This window comes from Lithobates pipiens, unplaced genomic scaffold, assembly GCF_037356315.1.
Source record: "Lithobates pipiens isolate NorthernLeopardFrog02 unplaced genomic scaffold, aLitPip1_a1.2 Scaffold_8, whole genome shotgun sequence".
Lineage (NCBI taxonomy): Eukaryota > Metazoa > Chordata > Amphibia > Anura > Ranidae > Lithobates > Lithobates pipiens.
This window is the reverse complement of record NW_027507903.1, coordinates 413,741,311-413,763,507: the sequence shown is the minus strand read 5'-3', so window position 1 is coordinate 413,763,507 and position 22,197 is coordinate 413,741,311. Positions and strand designations below refer to the sequence as shown.

At 41.4% G+C, this 22,197-nt stretch overlaps 1 protein-coding gene across 1 annotated transcript in view; it reads right to left on the bottom strand.

Annotated features, from left to right (window-relative positions):
• Positions 1–7,227: 7,227 nt before the first annotated feature.
• LOC143962187 (uncharacterized) overlaps positions 7,228–22,197 on the bottom strand; it is a 392,669-nt gene continuing 377,699 nt past the window's right edge. Inside the window, exon 6 of the mRNA XM_077471519.1 lies at positions 7,228–13,884. Within this exon, the coding sequence (XP_077327645.1) occupies positions 13,571–13,884 (314 nt within the window). The 3' untranslated portion in view covers positions 7,228–13,570. The remainder of the gene's footprint in view (positions 13,885–22,197) is intronic.

Here is a 22,197-nt window from a genome sequence, read left to right as displayed (position 1 = left end):
GTAAAGAAAATGTCAATAAGCGTATATTTTTTGGTTTGCGCAAAAGTTATAGCGTCTACAAACTAGAGTGCATTTTCTGGAATTTACACAGCTTTTAATTTATGACTGCCGATCTCATTTCTTGAGGTGCTAAAATGGCAGGGCAGTAAAAATACCCCCCAAATGACCCCATTTTGGAAAGTAGACACCCCAAGGAAATTGCTGATGGGTATGTTGAGCCCATTGAATATTTATTTTTTTTGTCCTAAGGGATTGAATAATGACAAAAAAAATAATAATTTTTACAAAAAGTTGTCACTAAATGATATATTGCTCACACATGCCATGGTTATATGTGGAATTGCACCCCAAAATATATTCCGCTACTTCTCCCGAGTATGGGGATACCACATGTGTGGGACTTTTTGGGAGTCTAGTCGCGCACGGCACCCCGAAAACCAATCACCACCTTCAGGATTTCTAAGGGTGCAAATTTTTGATTTAACTCCTCACTACCTATCACAGTTTCGAAGGCCATAAAATGCCAAAATAGCACAAAACCCCCCAAAATGACCCCATTTTGGAAAGTAGACACCCCAAGCTATTTACCGAGAGGCATGTTGAGTCCATGGAATATTTTATATTTTGCCACAAGTTGCGGGAATATTACAAACTTTTTTTTTTTTGCACAAAGTTGTCACTAAATGATATATTGCTCACACATGCTATGGGCATATGTGAAATGACACCCCAAAATACATTCTGCTGCTTCTCCTGAGTACGGGGATACCACATGTGTGGGACTTTTTGGGAGTCTAGTCGCGCACGGCACCCCGAAAACCAATCACTGCCTTCAGGATTTCTAAGGGTGCAAATTTTTGATTTAACTCCTCACTACCTATCACAGTTTCGAAGGCCATAAAATGCCAAAATAGCACAAAACCCCCCCAAATGACCCCATTTTGGAAAGTAGACACCCCAAGCTATTTACTGAGAGGCATGTTGAGTCCATGGAATATTTTATATTTTGCCAAAAGTTGCGGGAATATTACAAACTTTTTTTTTTTTTGCACAAAGTTGTCACTAAATGATATATTGCTCACACATGCTATGGGCAGAAGTCAAATTACACCCCAAAATAAATTCTGCTGCTTCTCCCGAGTACGGGGATACCACATGTGGGGGACTTTTTGGGAGCCTAGCCACGTACGGGCCCCCGAAAACCAAGCACTGCCTTCCGGATTTAAATATAAAATGCTACCAAAAAACCTGTTAGCGATGGCAGGGATCAGGCCTGACTCTGCGATCGCTGCAGTTATGTGTTTAGTGTTTTGTAAGTGACAGTGATCGATCGATGCTGCACTTGGGTGGGCTGGGCAGAGGGGCAAAACGCAGGTGCTAGCAGGTATCTGGGCTGATCCGGCTAACAATGCGTTTTTTTGGAACCCTAAACTGCTGGGGACGCTAGTATAGATCTGATCAGATCAGATATTCATCTGTTCAGATTCTATAGCACTACGGGAGGTGTATGCTTTGCGTGTGGGTGTTAGCGGTAATGGCACTAACCTAGCGCTGCCTGGGGCGACGCAGACCCTGACCCTAAAACCTAATTGATATCACCCGCCGGGTGATCAGGGGGTTAAACCTTTATTGGGTAATAAATGGTGGCTGCCCTGATGCTATAAAAAACAAACTAACCAGAGTCACCCGTAACACTTATACGGTGATCAGTGGTGAAAGGGTTAACTAGGGGCAATCAGGGGGTTCAAATTTTTATTAGGTAGTATATGGGGGTCCCTGGCGCTACATAAAAACCTGACGGGGAACCTAAATAACTAACTGGCTAACCAGCGTCACCAGTGACACTTATACTGTGATCGCTGGTGAAAGGGGGTGAAAGGGTTAACTAGCAGCAATCAGGGGGTTAAAACCATTATTGGGTAGTATATCGGGGTACCTAGCGCTATAAAAACCTGGCGGTGAACCTAAAAAAATAACTAGCTACCTAGCGACACTAGCGACACTGATGCAGCGATCAGAAAAATTATCGCTTAGTGACACTGGCAAAAGGGGGTGAAAGGGTTAACTAGCAGCAATCAGGGGGTTAAAACCATTATTGGGTAGTATATCGGGGTACCTAGCGCTATAAAAACCTGGCGGTGAACCTAAAAAAATAACTAGCTACCTAGCGACTGTAGCGACACTAATGCAGCGATCAGAAAAACGATCGCTTAGTGACACTGGCAAAAGGGGTGAAAGGGTTAACTAGCGGAAATCAGGGGGTTAAAACCATTATTGGGTAGTATATCGGGGTACCTAGCGATATAAAAACCTGGCGGTGAACCTAAAAAAATAACTAGCTACCTAGCGACACTAGCGACACTGATGCAGCGATCAGAAAAATGATCGCTTAGTGACACTGGCAAAAGGGGGTGAAAGGGTTAACTAGCGGCAATCAGGGGGTTAAAACCATTATTGGGTAGTATATCGGGGTACCTAGCGCTATAAAAACCTGGCGGTGAACCTAAAAAAATAACTAGCTACCTAGCGACTGTAGCGACACTAATGCAGCGATCAGAAAAACGATCGCTTAGTGACACTGGCAAAAGGGGGTGAAAGGGTCAACTAGCGGCAATCAGGGGGTTAAAACCATTATTGGGTAGTATATCGGGGTACCTAGCGATATAAAAACCTGGCGGTGAACCTAAAAAAATAACTAGCTACCTAGCGACACATGCAGCGATCAGAAAAATGATCGCTTAGTGACACTGGCAAAAGGGGGTGAAAGGGTTAACTCTAGGGGCAATCAGGGGGTTAAATCTTTATTGGGGGGTGATAGGGGGCTACCCTGGACCTAACACTAACTCTCCTGACAGTTTTTACTGTCACAACTGACACTGAATGCATTGATCAGTAAAGAAATGATCAATGCAATCAGTGACACTGTGACTGGGGGGGAGGGGGGGCGGGGGGGATCGGGGGGCGATCGGGGGGGGGGATCGGGGGGGGGATCGGGGGGGGGTTTGTGTGCCTGTGTGTACCTACATGTCAGTGTAGTGTTGGTGCACACTTACTATTAGTCTTCTCCTCGTAGTCCGGTCAAAAAGACCGCCCCGAGGAGAATGACATCACTTCCTCCTTCCTGTGTAAACAATACAGTGGGAGGAAGCTTCTCATTGGCCAGGAGCGATCCAGAGGGGGTGGCCGAAAACCAACGGCCATCCCCTCATCACGGAGCGCTCCTGGAGCGAACCGGACCGTCGTATCCAACGGGAGGGGGTCCGATCGGACCCCCCACCCGCTGGAAGGCAGGCACGTACATCTACGTGATTGTGCCTGCCTGTGCCATTGTGTTGACGTACATTGGCAATACGGCGGTCCTGAAGTGGTTAACTGACAAATGGGTGGTTGAAAGACATTGCATCCAAAAAAAATTGACGTCCTTTTTTCCCCACAAATAGAGCTTTCTTTTGGTGGTATTTGATCACCTCTGTGGGAGTTTAAGCCGATATGTGTTATTCTACATACTTTTGGTTAAAAATTTGCAATACGCGTATATTGATTGGTTTGCGCAAAAGTTATAGTGTCTACAAAATAGGGGATAGTTTTATGGCATTTTTATTAGAATTTTTTTATTAGTAATGGCAGCAATCTGCAATTTTTATCAGGACTGCGACATTATGGAGGACACATTTTACACTTTTGACACTATTTTGGGACCATTGTAATTTATACAGCGATCACTGCTATAAAAATGCACTGATTACTGTGTAAATGACACTGGCAATGCAGGGGGTTAAATACTAGGGGGCGATCAGGGGGTTACGTGTTAAGGGTTCTAACTGTGGGGGGATGGACTTCAACTCACGATGACAGGAAGCAGTGATCTCTGTCATGTCACAAGGCAGAACGGGGAAATGCCCATTCTGCAGCTCCATGACACGATCGCCGGGAGACTAGTGGACCCAGATATTGTCTTCCAGGGTCCCCCTGCAGCTCTCGTGGCTCCTCCCCACATCAGATAACCTCCAGGAAGAAGCACTTTCCTGGGGGATTACCCTGCAGGTGTGCTCCCGAGTCCATCATCTGGCATCCATAGCTGATTTGGCCCTGACTCCGGTGCCCACATCATTGGATTTGATTGACAGCAGCGGGAGCCAATGGCTGCACTGCTATCAATCTATCCGATCAGGACACAAGTCACCGGCCGGAGCTGGTGTGCTCATTCCCATCCCACAAATTTCGGGCTCAGGTAAGTATAAGGGGGGCTTGGGGGCGCTGATGCATTAAAAAATGTTTTTCACCTTAATGCATAGAATGCATTACGGTGAAAAAGGCGAGGGTTTACAACCCCTGTAAAGCCCCGTACACACGAGCGGACTTTTCAACATCCAAAGTCTGACGGAATGATTCCGGCAGACTATTCGATCGTGTGTGGGCTGCAACGGACTTTTTTATCACAGCCTGTGTCCCCATTGTGGGGTGTGGCTCTCTTTGCCCTAGTGACTACTGTCACCAGGACAGAAAATGAGAGGAAATCCAAAATGTTGTGTTGCCACCAGAACAAAAAAAGGGTAAAATCTTCCAATGGGACCCTTGTGACAGTTGTCGAGGAGAGCATATCCCTCACCTATAGAAGAGTATGTGAAGGGAAGGTTCTCCAATGAGACTCAGCTAGTGAAATACGTGATGGGGTTTTAACTAGGGTTGTCCCAATACCACTTTTTTAGGACCAAGTACAAGTACCAATACTTTTTTCAAGTACTCTTTTTTTTTAATGTCACGTGACATTGACGCACTGATGGCTGGCACTGATAGATGGCACTGACTGATGGGCACTAAAAGCTGGCACTGACTCATGGCTGGGACTGATGACTGGCAGTGGCACTGATGGATGGGCACTGATAGGTTGCACTGACTGATGGGCACTGATTGGTGGCACGCACTAATGGCTGGCTCTGATGGCTGGCACTTACTGACTGATGAGCACTGATAGGTGGCACGCACTGATGACTGGCACTGAAAGATGGCACTGATAGGTGGTACTGAATGATGGATGGCAGTGGCACTGATGAATGGGTACTGATTGTCAGGCACTGAAGGATGGGAACTGACAGATAGCATTGATGGATGGCATTAACAGATGGCACTGATGGATGTCACTGACTGATGGGCACTGACTGATGGGCACTGACTGATGAGCACTGACAGGTGGATGGCACTTATGGGCAGGCACTGAAATAAATGACATGAGAGGAAAAGAAAGGAAACAAGACTATTTTGTTATGCTGCCTGCAACGCCCATCTTGGTACACCCTGCACTCGGCCACATAAAAGACGCAGCAAATATCTTGGTGGGCTGGGTGTAACAAGATGTCCGCTGCTGGCTTAATGTGGTCGAGTGCAGTGTGCACCAAGATGGGTGTCGGGATGTTCAGGCACTAACGGTGTACAATGGCAACACAGAGCAACACTTCAGTTACCGAATGTGACAGCTCTGGTCACAGATCCTGATGGATGATGCGGCTGCACCCTGCACCCTACACCCCTGCCAGCTTACCTGCTTGAGGACTCGCTCTCTGCTCTGCCCACTGACTCTGCCCGCTGACATCCTGTTGCACACTGCCTATCTCTGCCATCCCAGGTATCGGATTAGGCATTGGGAATATTTGTGCGTGTATAAGTACTTGCGCAAATGCTCAGTAGCGGTCCCGATACCGATACTAGTATCGGTATCGGGCCAATCCTAGTTTTAACCATTTACTGAAAAATGAAACAAAAAGAAACATTTTGGTTTTGTGTATATTTTAAGGTTATCTAATATGTAGACTGTTCCCTTGAGTCAGCACACATGCAAAATGTTCATATTTGACTGGAATGTACCATAAAACCGCTAAAAAAATACAGAGACATCAGGGTACTTTCTCATACAGGTTTCAAACAAAAGCTGATTATTTTTAGGCTCCATGCACACTGGAGCTCATAAATTGCAGTTTATTGGAGTTTGGGTGTTTTAAAAAAGCCCATAAACTCCACTCTATGTTAGCCTATGTGTCCATGCACACATGGACGTTTTTTTAGCTTTAATGAGCAGTGGAGTTTATGGGCTTTTTTCTGAACGTCAGAAATTTGCGTTCAAAGTGCTGTTTTTCACTGCCAAAAAACGACAAACACTGATAAGCACACATAAACGCTCATAAACACGCTTTAATTAGTGTTCGGCGTTCTATTTTTTCAATGCACTGTGGGATTTTTGGAGTGTCCTCTGTGTATTTTTATTAAAAACGCCCATAAACGCTCATAAACGCTAGTACAAAACGCTGTTAAAAGCAGGTTTTTCAACCAGCATTTTCTGCCAGCAATTTGGCGTCCAGAAAAAGCTTTTTTTGAGCTTCAGTGTGCATGGAGCCTTATGCATTGCTTAAACCAGATCTGTCAATACTATATACTCAATTATCTCAATAGACTGAAGGTAAAAAAACAATTAGCCACTTGATAAGTATTTACATGGATCCTGATTGGGTTTGCCATGCGGAATTGAAGAACCTATCTTTCATTGATCACATCAGATATGTTGTACATATCAATTGATCTAGCTGTCCATGGTGCAAATCCCAAAATCTTAATGTGTCTGTAAAGCTTATACTTTTTTAAGTTCAAAATGGGACAGGAATAGAACTCTAGTAAGGTTTTTATTGCCATCCAGGTCTCTAAAAGATTTACCATCACTTCTTGTCTTGGTTACAGAAGTTTCAACAGGCAGAAATTTAGAGAGACAACTGTAATAGGAAATAAAACAACATCTGAGTCTCTACTCTACCAAAGAAACAAATTAATGTTGTTGTTGGAGATTTTTGCTCACATGCTGTCTGTTGTCAGTAGAGAGAAGAAAAAAGTTTTGGCTGGATATACACTAAAAAGCTGTATGCCAGATGTGTGCAATCCCTTGGCATCCTCACAAGCAATGCAGGACTCCTGGTCCTGCACTGCAACTGATAATGTCTAAGGGCTGCAACCAGGGAGGAGCACCTTCCGGAGCCTATTATACAGAGACATGAAACCATCAGAGAGTTAGCAGTAAGGTAATAATTTCACTTTATTCCTTGCAGTGTGGTGGGGGGAGGGGTCAACTGTAAGGTCAATTTTTAACAATACCTTAATTTCAGCTTTAAAGTTTTAACAAAGAAACCAGAAGTTTGCTGTATTCTACTTAAGACTTACCTAAAAAAGAGGCAACATTTTTAGTAATTCTTGATTTAAGAAAGAATTTTACTGTGTAATTTCAAACCAAAAAAGATAAACAGCAGTGAATTAAAATCAGCACTAGTTCACTTTCTTCACAAGTGTACAAAAAATTAAATAAAAAGTATGGGTTTACATTCAACAGTTAAAGTCAACTATAACTGATAGTAGCGTTTGCATTCACATACACAAGCACAGAATAAATATGTTAGATCTTCATAGGAGCATAGGGCATAATTACTTATATTTTAACATCAGTGTACATAAGATCTCCAGTTCATCATCTTCTTCTTTTTGTAAGAAAGTTAAAAATGAAACCAAAACCCATATGTCAGAGTCAACAACACACAATAGATTGCAATGACACAATATGAGTAGGTCATCTGAAGAGGAGGAACCCTTGGGTCTATTATGAAGTCCAGATGGTTTCAAGAAACATCATTGTACTTTGAGTGCACATGTAAGTCATGTTTGTGTTCTCAATTACAAAGAATTCTTTAACACATGCAGCAGCTTAACACATTGTGAACTGACATAAGTAAAGCTGTGTTTGCTGGGTGAGACGTACGATGATTCAGGCAGCTTTTTAAATGTGATTACAAAGCAGCACTTCCAATTGTCAAATGGTTTGCAATAACATGCTTGAGCACGTTGTATAAAAGGACCACTAAATCTTATCTACAAGTCACCCTATAACAAAATTCCAATGCAATATATGTGCAAGTATTTTAGTTACTTTTTAGTATTTCTTATTTGACTGTGGGGAAGCCTTGTATTCTGTACAGTTTACCTTTACTGGTTGCAAGGAAGCCTTTAGGCCATGCGGGGTAGGTAGGAATAATGTAAACCTGAGCTGTAACACCAAATGGCTGCATCTAACCAAAGAAACTTTGGTGTTACATCAGAAGCTGACTATGCAGGAATACTGTATTTGTTCATATGGTTATTTGTAAGAATAATGCAAGGATTAACACACTAAGATCATCATTAGGAATGGGCGAATTGGTTCGGTCCTAGCATAAGTTCGGGCTGAACATTGGTAGTTCGGAAGTTCGGCGAACACCGAAGCAATATGCTGTGTTCTGGGTAAATTCGAAAGCCGCGGAACACTGTTAAAGTCTATGGGACACTAACATGAAAAAACAAAAGTGCTAATTTTAAAGGCTTATATGCAAGTTATTGTCATAAAAAGTGTTTGGGGACCCAGGTCCTGCCCCAGGGGACATGTATTAATGCAAAAAAAGTTTTAAAAACAGAATTTTTTTCGGGAGCAGTGATTTTAATAATGCTTTACCACTTAAGCCCCCCAATTTGCAGCGAAAGGACCAAGCCCCTTTTTGCGATTCGGCACTGCGTAGCTTTAACTAACAATTGCACGGTCATGCGACATGGCTCCAAAACAAAATTGGTGTCCTTTTTTTCCCACAAATAGAGCTTTCTTTTGGTGGTATTTGATCACCTTTGCAGTTTTTATTTTTTGCGCTATAAACAAAAATAGAGCGACAATTTTGTGACTTTTTGCTATAATAAATATCCCCCAAAAATATATAAAAAAAACATTTTCTTTCCTCAGTTTAGTCCGATACGTATTCTTCTACATATTTTTGGTAAAAAAAATCGTAATTAGCGATTATTGATTGGTTTGCGCAAAAGTTATAGCGTTTACAAAATAGGGGATAGTTTTATAGCATTTTTATAAAAAATTTTTTACTAGTAATGGCGGCGATCAGCGATTTTTATTGTGATTGTGACATTATGGTGGACACATTGGAACTTTTTTGACACATTTTTGGAACCATTGTCATTTATACAGCAATCAGTGTTATATAAATGCACTGATTCCTGTGTAAATGACACTGGCAGTGAAGGAGTTAACCACTAGGGGGCAGCGTAGGTGTTATGTATGAGGTTATGTGTTTTTCTTATTGTAGGGGGCGTGATCTGGCATGTGATGTCACTGATCTTCCTTTCCTATAAAAGGGAAGAGACGATCGGTGACAGCCACACAGGGAAGCACGGGGAGAGGTTTGTTTACACAGACCTCTCCTTGTTCTTCAGCTCTGAGCCCTGATTGCAGGACACCAGTGGCGATCAGGTCCGCTGGTCCCGTGGCCACGGTCACGGAGCACAGGACCGGGTCGGGAGCGCACTGCCGGCGGCGCGCTCCCAACCCACGGCTGGGCACTTAAAAAGCAACGTACAGGTACATGCTTGTGCCCAGCCGTGCCATTCTGCCGATGTACATCGGTGTGAGGTGGTCCTTAAGTGGTTAAAGTGAAACAAAAAAAATGAAAAATTCCTTTAAATATTGTGTCTGGGGGGTCTCCTTAGTAGTCTGCATGAAGAAGTCTAAGAAGAACTCTGCAGGAGCCGCCCATGGATGCGGAGGTGTTGCAGATTTTTTTTTCTTTTTTCGGCTCATGGGGGGTTTGATAGAAGATGAATGAACATCGCATGACATTTTAAATTTTTTTATCTTCTAATAAAGGACTTGTCCCTAAGTGTTTCCTGTCTTTTACTATTTTTGACACTTTTTTTGTGAAATGGTAGGGGTACAATGTACTCGTTACCAATGCACATGGGGGGAGGCCGGGATCTGGGGGTCCTCTTGTTAAAGGGGGCTTCCAGATTCTGATAAGCCCCCCACCCACATACCCCCACAACCACCGGGCAAGGGTTGTAGGGATGAGGCCCTTGTCCCCATTAACATGGGGACAAGGTGCTTTGGGGGGCTACTCCAAAGCACCCACCCCATGTTGAGGGCATGTGGCCTGATATGGTTCAGGAGGGGGGCTGCTCTCTCATCCCCCTTCTTTTCCTGCAGCCTGCCAGATTGCATGCTCGGATAAGGGTCTGGTATGGATTTTGGGGGGACCCCTATGCCATTTTTTTTTAAATTTGGTGCAGGGTTCCCTTAATTTCTATACCAGACCTGAAGGGCCTGGTATGGATTTTGGGGGACCCCCACGCAATTATTTTTACATTTTTGGTTCAGGGTTCCCCTTAATATTCATACCAGACCCAAAGGGCCTGGTAATGGACTGGAGGGGACCCATGCTGTTTTTTTCAATGAGTTTTATCTATATTGTCGAGCCCCGACAATTAATTACCGCCGCAATCAGTTATAAATGACTTTTTTCCTTTAGAAATGTAATTTTGCTGTGGTACTGTTCTAAACATGGGAAAACTGCGCCACTTTACAGGCATACTAAGGACACCCCCCAAGCACAATATGTTCAGGTGGGAACCGAACCGGAGGGGGTATTTGGCTCATCCTTAGTCATCATCATTGCAGTGCCCTGGAGCTGCATGCTGACATTTCATACTCCTACTTTAGCCTTTAGACCCCATAAGTCAGTACTGGGAGTCAAAGCATACATTTGTGAAGGAATATTAGCAGGGACCATTTCTACCAACATGTAACATTTCCCTAGTCTCCTATTGTCTACTACTGTCTACTGAAGCATGTCTTCAGCCTTCAGCCAAACCTGGCATGTTCAGGAGCTAAAATTAAGGCCCCCCATACCTATTTTGTTGACAACCACTGATATAGTGGGCCTAGCTGCGGGACATGCTAGAGACAAGTAAAGCATATATTGTCTGCAAAAGATAACCTATCTAATACATCTATTACATGCCACCAATGTGAGCCTACCTATAACAATCATCTTCACTTAGCTACACTGTTTGCATACATAGATCATATTTATTACTATGAAGTTAAAGGCATGAGGCATTTTATATCATCTGTTGTGAAAGTTACAAAATTATACTACTACTATATTACATTTCATATAATAAGAAACTTGTATTTTCTGTTTAGTGGCCCTTTCAAGTGGTGTAATTTTATTATGAAGACATAAACAACCAATCTGTGATAGGTGTTAATGATCTGACTTGCATCATACTTATCAAGATTATGATTGGCATTGAGCCCTTATACGGGACTATCCCTATTTGTAATTCTCCAGGAAAATTAACATCAAGGTACATTTAACCTTCCGTACATGTATAAATATACACCGTATTATTCTAACATACATATACTTATTCATAATACCTTTTGTCTTGTTTTATTTTATCTTTCTCAATCTATATTTATTATTTATATTACTTAGAGGAGAATAGCACTTTCATAGATGTCTTTTTTGTTACCCTTGGGTTTGATATAATACACAATCAATGAGTGCATACAAATAAAGATATCAGACTGGTATGTATGCTATTTGAAGATGGAGTTTAGTTTCAGTAGTTTGGCCATTATATATTTTTTCCCACAGTTGTAAATATAGCTTTAGTAATAAAAGAACTGGGACATTACCTTAAATATTAAAACATGACATATCTACATTTGGTAGCCTTTTCCATTGTAAAACTGTAGCTGCCACCATAGGCTGATTGGTAATATTTGTTATTGCAGCATCCTTGGTAAACAGTCAACATGTAAGTCACCAATAGTTCTACTACAACGTTCCATGATGTTGTGTTATGGACTAGGAACAAGGATGCTCTTAACTTCAGATAAGTATTGGTTAAGCTTCTGCATTCCATCAATATTAAAAAGGGAATTAAAATGCAAAGGGGTGTCAGCTGTAAATTATCAAAAAGTGACCATTTCCCCATGCAAACAACAATGTGCCATGTGCTTGCAGATACTCACACATTTCTAGTGGTCTAAGCCCTTGTACACACGATCGGAGATTTCGACGGAATGTGTCCGAGCGGAGCGTTTTGTCGGATATTCCGACTGTGTGTGGTATGCATCGGACTGTTTCCGTCGGAATATCCGTCGGACCAAATTTTCCAACTTGCCGGAAATATTTTCCGACAAAATGCTCAGATCGGACATACTCCGATCATGTGTAGAGAATTCCGATCGGACAAAGGGCCTTGCATGCTCAGATCAAATTCCTACATCAAAGCTATTGGCTACTAGCCTGAACATAGTCCCGTCGTAATGAAATAATGTCATCACGTCGGATTTTCAGACAACTTCGTCCGACCGTGTGTATACAACAGTTTCGGACAAAATCCGTTGCACAAAATCCGACGGATTTGGTTGTCGGAATCTCCGACCGTGTGTACAAGGGCTCAGACAGTACATTCAGATAAACTTGTGCTCAAAGAGCAGGGGGCTACAAATACAACTATTACGCATTATTTTGTTTAGATTTGTATAGATAAATACTCTGTAATGTCTGTTTTCAGTTTTTTTTCTTTTGTTTTGTTTTTTAGCATTTTCCTTTAAACACCATATAGTATAATGCACCCTGATTATAATTTTCCTTAAAATACACCACAATAAGATTTGCTTTTTTGCTTTGAAGAGAATATATTTCACCCTTAATATGCACTCTTTGAAAAGTATGAGCTAAGTAAGAGTATATTTACATGTGAACTGTTTTTTTTCTTTATCTTATATGTATGCATATGTGATTATTTTTTTTTTTTCAGAAGTGAGTACATTTACAATAACAGAAGGTGGGAACAGAAATAAACATGTTATTTACTATCTTGATTCCTGAGGAATTAGCTTATATGTAGATTTTGCTTGATGCATTCAAATGTTGTCAAGAGCCTGATAAAACGTAATGGTTGAAGGTCGGTATATATAAATTATTATACATATCAATATACTCAGTATGAAATCTACATTAATTGTAAAGATATTTTTTTTTTCTGAGGTTGAATTTGATTGTTAATGGGTGTTTTGGCCCATTTCTGAAAATATTGGTTTATCCTTTTTTTACTCAGAAATATGGTGTAAATTTACATGTGCATCTTGTCCCATGAGTGGTTGAATATAACATGTTTTTCTGTACATTATACTTTATTTACAAAGATATACCTTAAAGTATACTTGTTACCAGAATCGACTGGAGACTTTCAGTCCTGTTGGCAGGATGTATATCAATATTCAAAGAATGCAGCCAACAAGGGATCAGGAACTAGAGGTATTCCAGAGGTATAAAATAACCAATGGAACAGTAATATTACTAATTCCTGATGAACTGATAGGCTGAATAGTGGCTTCACCCAGAAAATGAAAGTCTCCTTCACCACCAGCAACAGTAACACTTCAACAGTCACTTATTTGTTATATGCACAACCTGCATTGGCATTCTTTGGATGTGAGAGACAACCGCTGGATACTATATGACTAAACATTTGACATTATAAAGCTTTAAGACACAATCTGATAATGATATTGACAAACTGTATAGATTCTCAGGCTTGAATGATGAAGTCTTTTTGTTTGTAGGAAGGTGCATTAACAATAGGAAGAATCTTATGAGTTGCTACATTATGTCTTACAAAAATGGGGGAAATAATTGGCTTCAGTATCCTTTCATTGATCATTGTTGTCAGCTGCGTTATTATTTGCTTTCTCTTGATTTTTGTTCCCCTTCTTCTTTTTCTTTTTCTTTTTTGTTTCTTCCTTTTTACCAAAGGTTATGAAGTTACTTTTTTGAGCTTGAGCGGATGGCTGATCCTGGCGGATAGAAATGATGGCTGGGGATCCTGGGATAATAAAATTCTCTGGAAAATCGGGTGGTATTTGTGGCACTGGTTGTTTTTGATTGCCAGGTCCATATTTGAAGGTCCAACTGTTGCAGTTCACACCAGCTCCTACTGGGGGAGACACTTCTCCTCCTTCGGGTTCTGTAAAGTTGGAGACATACATCATTATCTTTAAATAATAATAACAACACTAAATTGATAATGATATCAATCATATTTACATATCACTATAAGGTCATTGCACACTTTCAATCGTACAATCAACTTTTACATTTTCCAAAACCAAAGACATGAACAGACACCTTTGTGGGTTAGGTCTCTTTATATACACATTTATCTTTCTGGTAAAGATCCCTTCTTTAATGTCTTCAGTCATTAATGTCTTAATGTCTTGGGACCAATTTTTTGAAGTGAAGGTATGGAAACAGGTCAACTTGGAGAGAAGATGTTATTGTCAGCAGTATGAAAAACAACAAAAGATAGCCTCAAGGCTCCCCTCAATCCTCAAAGAAAGATGATCTGAAAGTCCCTAATCATAACAACATGAAGCACCTAAGAATATAAATACTAGTTATGGACTCAACCAGAAATGGAAAGGGTCTGTATATACAAATATCTTAATAACCAAAGCACTGTATAAATCCACTTTATTCTACACAAATATATAAAAAAAACTATTTCTAAAAAATGTCCACTGTACTACAAACGGATGCCCTAGTGCATATTGCAATTGTTCTGATGTTGCAATGGCAAACCTCTATATAATAAATGTGATGCCCAAAAGACAAAAGAAAAATAATAAAAATAAAAAACACTGTAAAAATATGTAACAATATATGTCTATATAGAGACTAATGTCTATTTGGATATATGTCGTTTCATAAGCTTTAAACCTACGATCACCACAAAGGTAAAGGATGAAAGTCACCATAGATGCATGAAAATACTGCAGTGTGGTCTAAAGCAGTGGTTCTTAACCTCAGTCCTCAAGTACTCCTAACAAGCCATGTTTTGGGAATAAACTAGCTGTCCAAAATACCAAGCTATTGACTCTGATTTAACCTCCCTGGTGGTAATCACGAGTCTGGGCTACAATTTCAGTACCACGAGCGGTAACCCCGAGCCAGACCCTTGTGATAACAATACAATTGATAAAAAATTAAAGGGACAGTATAAAAGAAAGTTTTAATTTAAAACATGTGTCCCCCATGCTCATGTGAAATGCGAACACGTAAATCCTGCACTCATATGTAAATGGTGATCACATCATACTTGTGAGGTGTCATGATGAAGGTCAGAACCAGAGCAATAATTATAGCCCAAAACCTCCTGTGTATCTCTAAACTTGTGTTTGCGTGCAATAAAATGAATTAAAGTGGATTTTTTCCCCATAATCTGTGTTTCAAAAACCTCTTGCGCAAATACCATGTGACATAAAAAAAATTGCAATGCCCGCCATTTTATTTTCTAGGGCCTCTGCTTAAAACTATATATAATGTTATGTAATGGGGGTTCTAAGTAATTTTCTAACAAAAAAAGGCTGATTACTTTATGTATAAGGTTCAGAATTGGTCTGGTAGAGAAGTAGTTAAAGCAGTATTAAACCCAAAAGCAAACATTTATTATATTGAAGGTCAACAATTCTTACATGTAATGGTTGCATGTGTTTTCTTTTTTAGCTATTTTCATCTGGTGACTCAGCCAGCAAGTCTGTTGTTTTTCAAAAGCTCAAGCTCTCCAGCAGACATTATCAGTTGACGTGGATGAGACAAACTAAACACTTGCAGGAGTGGCTGAAATGACCATCTTTGAATTATTCATGTACATTTTTTATTCCAAAAGGGGAAAAAAAACAGTTTACTGTAATTATAAAGTGCTAGGTGGAATTTGGCTTAAATTAGTTAGTGAATTTAAATCTGCCAATAAGTTTAACACCCTCCTCTCCCCAGATTGGCGATGTTGCTGTCCGCTGTGCCTCCTGTGCTCATTAATCCAGAGTGATTTCACATTAATACTGGAGATGTGTTTCTGCCGAGATCACCAAGTGAAGCTCTGGTGAAGTCCATGCCCAAGAGGGTTAGGGCAGTGCTGGAAAATAATGGTGGCCACACAAAATATTGACACTTTGGGCCCAATTTGGACATTTTCACTTAGGGGGTGTACTCACTTTTGTTGTCAGTGGTTTAAACATGAATGGCTGTGTGTTGAGTTATTTTGAGGGAACAGCAATGTACACTGTTATACAAGCTGTACACTCACTACTTTACATTGTAGCAAAGTGTAATTTCTTCAGTGTTGTCACAAGAAAAGATATAATAAAATATTTACAAAATTGTGAGGGATGTACTCACTTTTGTGTGATACTGTATATACATAAAGTGATAGGAAATATTATTATTATTATATTATTATAGAGGATTTATATAGTGCTGACAGTTTGCACAGTGCTTTACAATATATATTCCAGAGACACAATTAATCAATTAATTAGGCAACCCAATGTGCTTAAGCTTTATTAATTAATCATGAATAACATTTAAAGAAATGTGTAATCTGTATTATATAAATCCTTCTAGTGCTTTATCAATTCAACTAAACATGTATATCCACCTCCACTGATATGAAATAGGTGAACATTTACAAAATCATATACACTATATAGTTCTTTATATATTTTATATACGTTTTATGGATGGTCACATTTTCTGAATAGTAGACGTAGTTATACGTGTGTGTTTTTTTTTTTTTTTGCATAGGTCAAGGAGAGCTATTTACAGCATTTAGACTGAAATTGTTTAACAGGAATTTTTCATTTCTAACAGTGGCCAGCGGAGGCAGTGTTTGCCTTTAGAACTCACACAAAAAATAAAAGCCTTCATAATGAGAAATGTGCAGAAATGAGCATTGATTAGGATGCAGAAATGAGCACATACAAATGCTTTAGTAGTTCTACACCCACTCTGTTTAGTAAGATTAGACATACAAGGCAGCTCAGTACAAAAGATATTTTGTTTCTACACACATGTAAAATGACAGTTTGTTAAATAAACAGATTTTCCCTAGCAAGGACATATGGTTGACAAATTGAAGCCACAAATCACAGTAATTAATATTATTATGTAATGATTTTACAAAAGCAGGGCATGCTAAACTGTTATTTTTCCAATAACAGAAAAGAGGACGCTGCAAATCCTAATCCTAAACACACAGAGTTAACCAGATTTGCTTATGAGCTGAGCTTTATCTTCCCCTTTTCAGGAAATTAAACTTCTGTCTGGTCTACCACAGAACATTACGGATCTTTATCTGTAAATTGAAGCGGTGTGTGTAGCGTCTGCACATCTGATTCTCACAGGTCTAATAAAATCCTTGTCAAAACATATTAGTGTTATAATGCCCTTAATAATATTTTATGGGTAACTCAATATCTGAGTACAACCTGCTTCACATAATAAAAAAAGTTTTAATTTCATATGGATTACTTATATTTTTGTCATTTAACCACCTCAGTACAGTGCAGTTACACCCCCTTCCTGACCAGACCAATTTTCAGCTTTCAGCGCTCTCACAGTTTGAATGACAATTACTCGGTCATCCAACACTGTATCCATATGAAACTTGCGTCCTTTTTTTCCACACAAATAGAGCTTTCTTTTAGTGGTATTTAATCACTAGTGGGTTTTTTATTTTTTGTGCTATAAATAAAATAAAACGTAAATTTTGTGAAAAAAATGCCTTTTTCTTTGTTTCTGTCATAAAGTTTTGCTAATTAGTAATTTTTCTTCATACATTTTGGCCAAAATTTATACTGCTACATATCTTTGGTAAAAATAACCCACATTAGTGTATATTATTTGGTCTTTGTGAAAGTTATAGAGTCTACAAACTATGGTGCCAATCACTGAAAATTGATCACTTCTGATCAGGCCTTCAGTACATCAGGTGTACCTCATTTCTTGAGACACTAACAAGTCAGGAAAGTATAAATACCCCCCAAATGACCCCTATTTACAAAGTAGGCATTCCAAGGTATTAAGTAAGTAGCATGGTGAGCTTTTTTAAGTTGTAATTTTTTCCCACAATTCTTTGCAAAATGAAGATTTTTTTTATTATTTTTTTTTTTTACAAAATTGTCATATTATCAGGTTATTTCTCACACACAGCATATGCATACAACAAATTACACCCCAAAATACATTCTGCTACTCTTCCCGAGTATGGCGATACCACATGTGTGAGACTTTTACACAGCCTGGCAACATACAGAGCACCAACATTGATGTAGTACCTTCAGACGTTCTACGAGCAAAAATGATGCATCTCATTTCTCAACCACCTATTACACTTTTGAAGGCCCTGGAGTACCAGGACAATGGAATTTCCCATAAATTGACCCCATTTTGGAAAGCAAACACCCCAACGTATAATCTGTGAGGCATAATGAGTCTTTTGAATGGTTAATTTTTTTCCAGAAGTTTTTGGAATATGTGGAAAAAAATTAAACCGCATTTTTTTTTTACACAAAATTGTCAATTTATAAGATATTTCTAACACATAGCATGTATATAGCAAAAATTACACCCCAAAATACATTCTGCTACTCCTCCCGAGTATGGCGATACCACATGTGTAGGACTTTTACACAGCCTGGTCACATAGAGAGACCGAACATTGAAGTAGTATGTTCAGGTGTTCTAGGAGCATAAATGACACATCTCATTTCATTCCTACCCATCACACTTTTGAAGGTCCTGGACCACCAGGACAGTGCAATTACCCACAAAATTACTCCATTTTGGAAAGCAAACACCCCAACGTATATTCTATGAGACATGGGCTGCAAATAGGTACTCTGGTACTCTGATGGCCTGGTGACAGGTACTCTGGTACTCTGATGGCCTGGTGACAGGTACTCGGGTACTCTGATGGCCTGGTGACAGGTACTCGGGTACTCTGATGGCCTGGTGACAGGTACTCGGGTACTCTGATGGCCTGGTGACAGGTACTCGGGTACTCTGATGGCCTGGTGACAGGTACTCGGGTACTCCGATGGCCTGGTGACAGGTACTCTGATGGCTTGGTGACTGGTATTTGGGTACTCTGAAGGGCGGTGACAGGTACTCATATGGACTGTGACAGGTACTCGGGTACTAAGATGAACTGTGACAGGTACTCGGGTACTCAGATGAACTGTGACAGGTACTCGGGTACTCAGATGGACTGGGACAGGTACTCGGGTACTCAGATGGACTGGGACAGGTACTCGGGTACTCAGATGGACTGGGACAGGTACTCGGGTACTCAGATGGGCTGTGACAGGTACTCGGGTACTCAGATGGGCTGTGACAGGTACTCGGGTACTCAGATGGGCTATGACAGGTACTCGGGTACTCAGATGGGCTGTGACAGGTACTCGGGTACTCAGATGGGCTGTGACAGGTACTCGGGTACTCTGATGGACTGTGACAGATACTCGGACACTCTGATGGACCGTGACAGATACTCGGGTACCCTGATGAACTGTGACAGGTACTCGGTACTCTAATGGACTGTGACAGGTACTCGGGTACCCTGATGGACCGTGACAGGTACTCGGGTACCCTGATGGACCGTGACAGGTACACGGGTACCCTGATGGACCGTGACAGGTACTCAGGTACCCTGATGGACCGTGACAGGTACTCGGGTACCCTGATGGACCGTGACAGGTACTCGGGTACAGGTACTCTGATGGGCCGTGACAGGTACTCAAATACTCTGATGGACTGTGACAGGTACTCTGATGGACTGTGATTGACAGGTACTATGAGGGGTGGTGACAGGTCCTCTTTATTGGGGGGGGGGCAATCAGTGTGTGTTGGTGTACACTGTAGGCGGTAACGAGGTGTTACCGCAATCTCCTCCTCACACACGATCGGTGTGTGTGGAGGAGAACCCGGTAACATCTCGTTACCTCGGTTTGTTTACATTTTAGTGATCGGCTGTGAAAGGATCACAGCCAATCACGTGAGTAAACAGCCGGCCAATGGCTGTTTACCAGCGTCGATGACGAGCAGTGTTCCCGGGGAACACGCCGCCACCGACGTGCACGCGCAGCGCGCTCACGATCGCGCGCATGCGCCGTGCACAGTGGGGGTGTGACCATCTGTGATCACGTGGTAAACAGCCATAACCAATGGCTGTTCACCCCCTTCGGTGGCGAGCGGTGTCTCCGTGACACGCCGCCACCGAAGAAACACGATCGCGCGCATTCCCTGTTTAAACGGGAGGCCGTCATATGAAGGTCTCCCGCCGCAATAGGTGCGCCGCCTGGCCGTCATTTGACAGCCGGCGGTCAGCATCTAGTTAAAGGGTAACTCCACTTTTGTGGGGGGAAAAAATAGCAAATAAAGCAAAAATAATATACCATATACAATTGTGACACAAGTCATGTTGTAATTGCATGTTATTAGAAAATTACCTTTCCTTTTCATTCTTCAACCACTGTAATTTTCTGAAAATGCAATATGGCTACCTGGAGTTGTTCTGTACACAGAGTGTGTACTTGACACCCCCCCCCCCCCCCAGAAACATAATTTCCTGCTTGTGTGATTGGCTCAGCAATTATTCCAGAAGTCTGCCTAAGATACAAGTCAGATTTCAGGCATCCCCTGCAGCAAAAATGTCACTTTTGGTGAGATACTCCCAATAGGAACATGTCCAAAGGGATGCAGGCCCAGCAGATTTCCTCATTAGAGCTCTGCAGCTGCCACTGCTGACTGATAATTATGAAACCACTTCCATTACACCCACTCAGCACAGAGGAATGTCCCTTTCACACTGGGCCACTTTGCAGGCGCTACAGCACTAAAAATAGGGCCTGCAAAGCGCCCTGAAACAGCCCCTGCTGTCTCTCCAGTGTGAAAGCCCTCGGTGCTCCAGTGTGTGCGCTTGCAGGACGGTCAAAAAAGTCCTGCAAGCCCCATCTTTAGCTGTAGGAGTGGTGTATTTACTGCTCCTAAAGCCCCCCTTCTCATAGAAAACAATGGGGCAGCGCTTTTAACCCTTTTTCGGCTGCTAGCAGGGGTTAAAACTGCCCCACTAGAGGCCAAATAGCACCGCTAAAACTCCGGCAAAGCCCTGCTAAAAATAGCGCCGCTTTACCACCAGCGTCCAAATTAGCCGAACAAACAGTAATTTCTTCAGAATAACAATATGGAGGCATCTACAACAAAGGTTGTTATCCTTGAAATGTATATAGATCACCCAGAGGGGAATTTTTTTTTCTCAACAAGAATGGAGTTACGCTTTTAATGAAGACTAAAGCCGCGTACACACGGGCGGACTGTATGGCCAACTTAGTCCGTCAGACAATCCGACGGACAGTCCGTCCTACTTTCGAATGAACGGACTTGACCACACACGATGAACAAACAGTCCGTTGAAAGCTTGCGCGATGACGTGTACAGCACGTACGACGGGACTAGAAATAGGACGTCCAATACACAGCAATGCAACCTTCCGCCGTGTAAATCCTTTCTGAGCATGCGCCATACTTAGTCCGTCCAACTAGCCTACTCACGAGCGGATTGTCCGCTGAAACCAAAGTTGGACGGACAATATTACGGAAATTCCGAAATACTTAGTCCGCCAGACTGCACGCTGAAAAAGTCAGCTGAAGCCCACACACGAGCGGACTGTCCGCTGAAATGTGTTTCGGCGGACTAAGTTGGACAGACAGTCCGCCCGTGTGTACGCGGCTAAAGACACCATTTTAGCCATGTTAGATATTATGAATCTAATGAGCTTTATATAGCTGGTGCAATATAGGCTTCCCATTGTATATAGGCCTAATGGTTTACCCAAGCAAGAGCTACACCTTGGGAATATTAAGGATAAATCAAATTGAGTTTGCAACAGAAAGCCATTATTTTATCATGTTTATTAGGGTCTTCATAAAAAGAGGTAAGTATGCTGGATTATATGGACTAGGATGCAACCTGGTTCATTCATTGGTTTTTAGCAATAGTAACCCAGGACTGTTAGTATTTAATGTACATGTATGAAGTCCTTCAACACATTTAGTTATTGTGTAGAACAGTGGCTCACAAGCAGCAAGCTGCTTTCAGAAGTAGAAAGTGGTGTTATTACTGTGCGTTGGCACTAGAGGGCACTGCTGAATATTACAGAAGCAAAAAGTGGTGTTGTTGCAAGGTGTCTTCACTAGAGGGCACTGCTGCATGATACAGAAACAACATACACATTTGTTTACACTGCTAGTCACTCATGTTACACAAGCCCTATTAGAAGGGGCTGTCCAGTGTGTGGTCAGCTGAATGTGCCCAAACAGTATAGTGCACTGGACACCAGTGCTGGCTCAGGAAGAGTATCTGAAAGGAGGTGCATAGAGGAGGAAAGGGTCCCCTAGATACTGGGAGGAGTATTGGGTGTTTCACTGATGAATTAAGAATCATG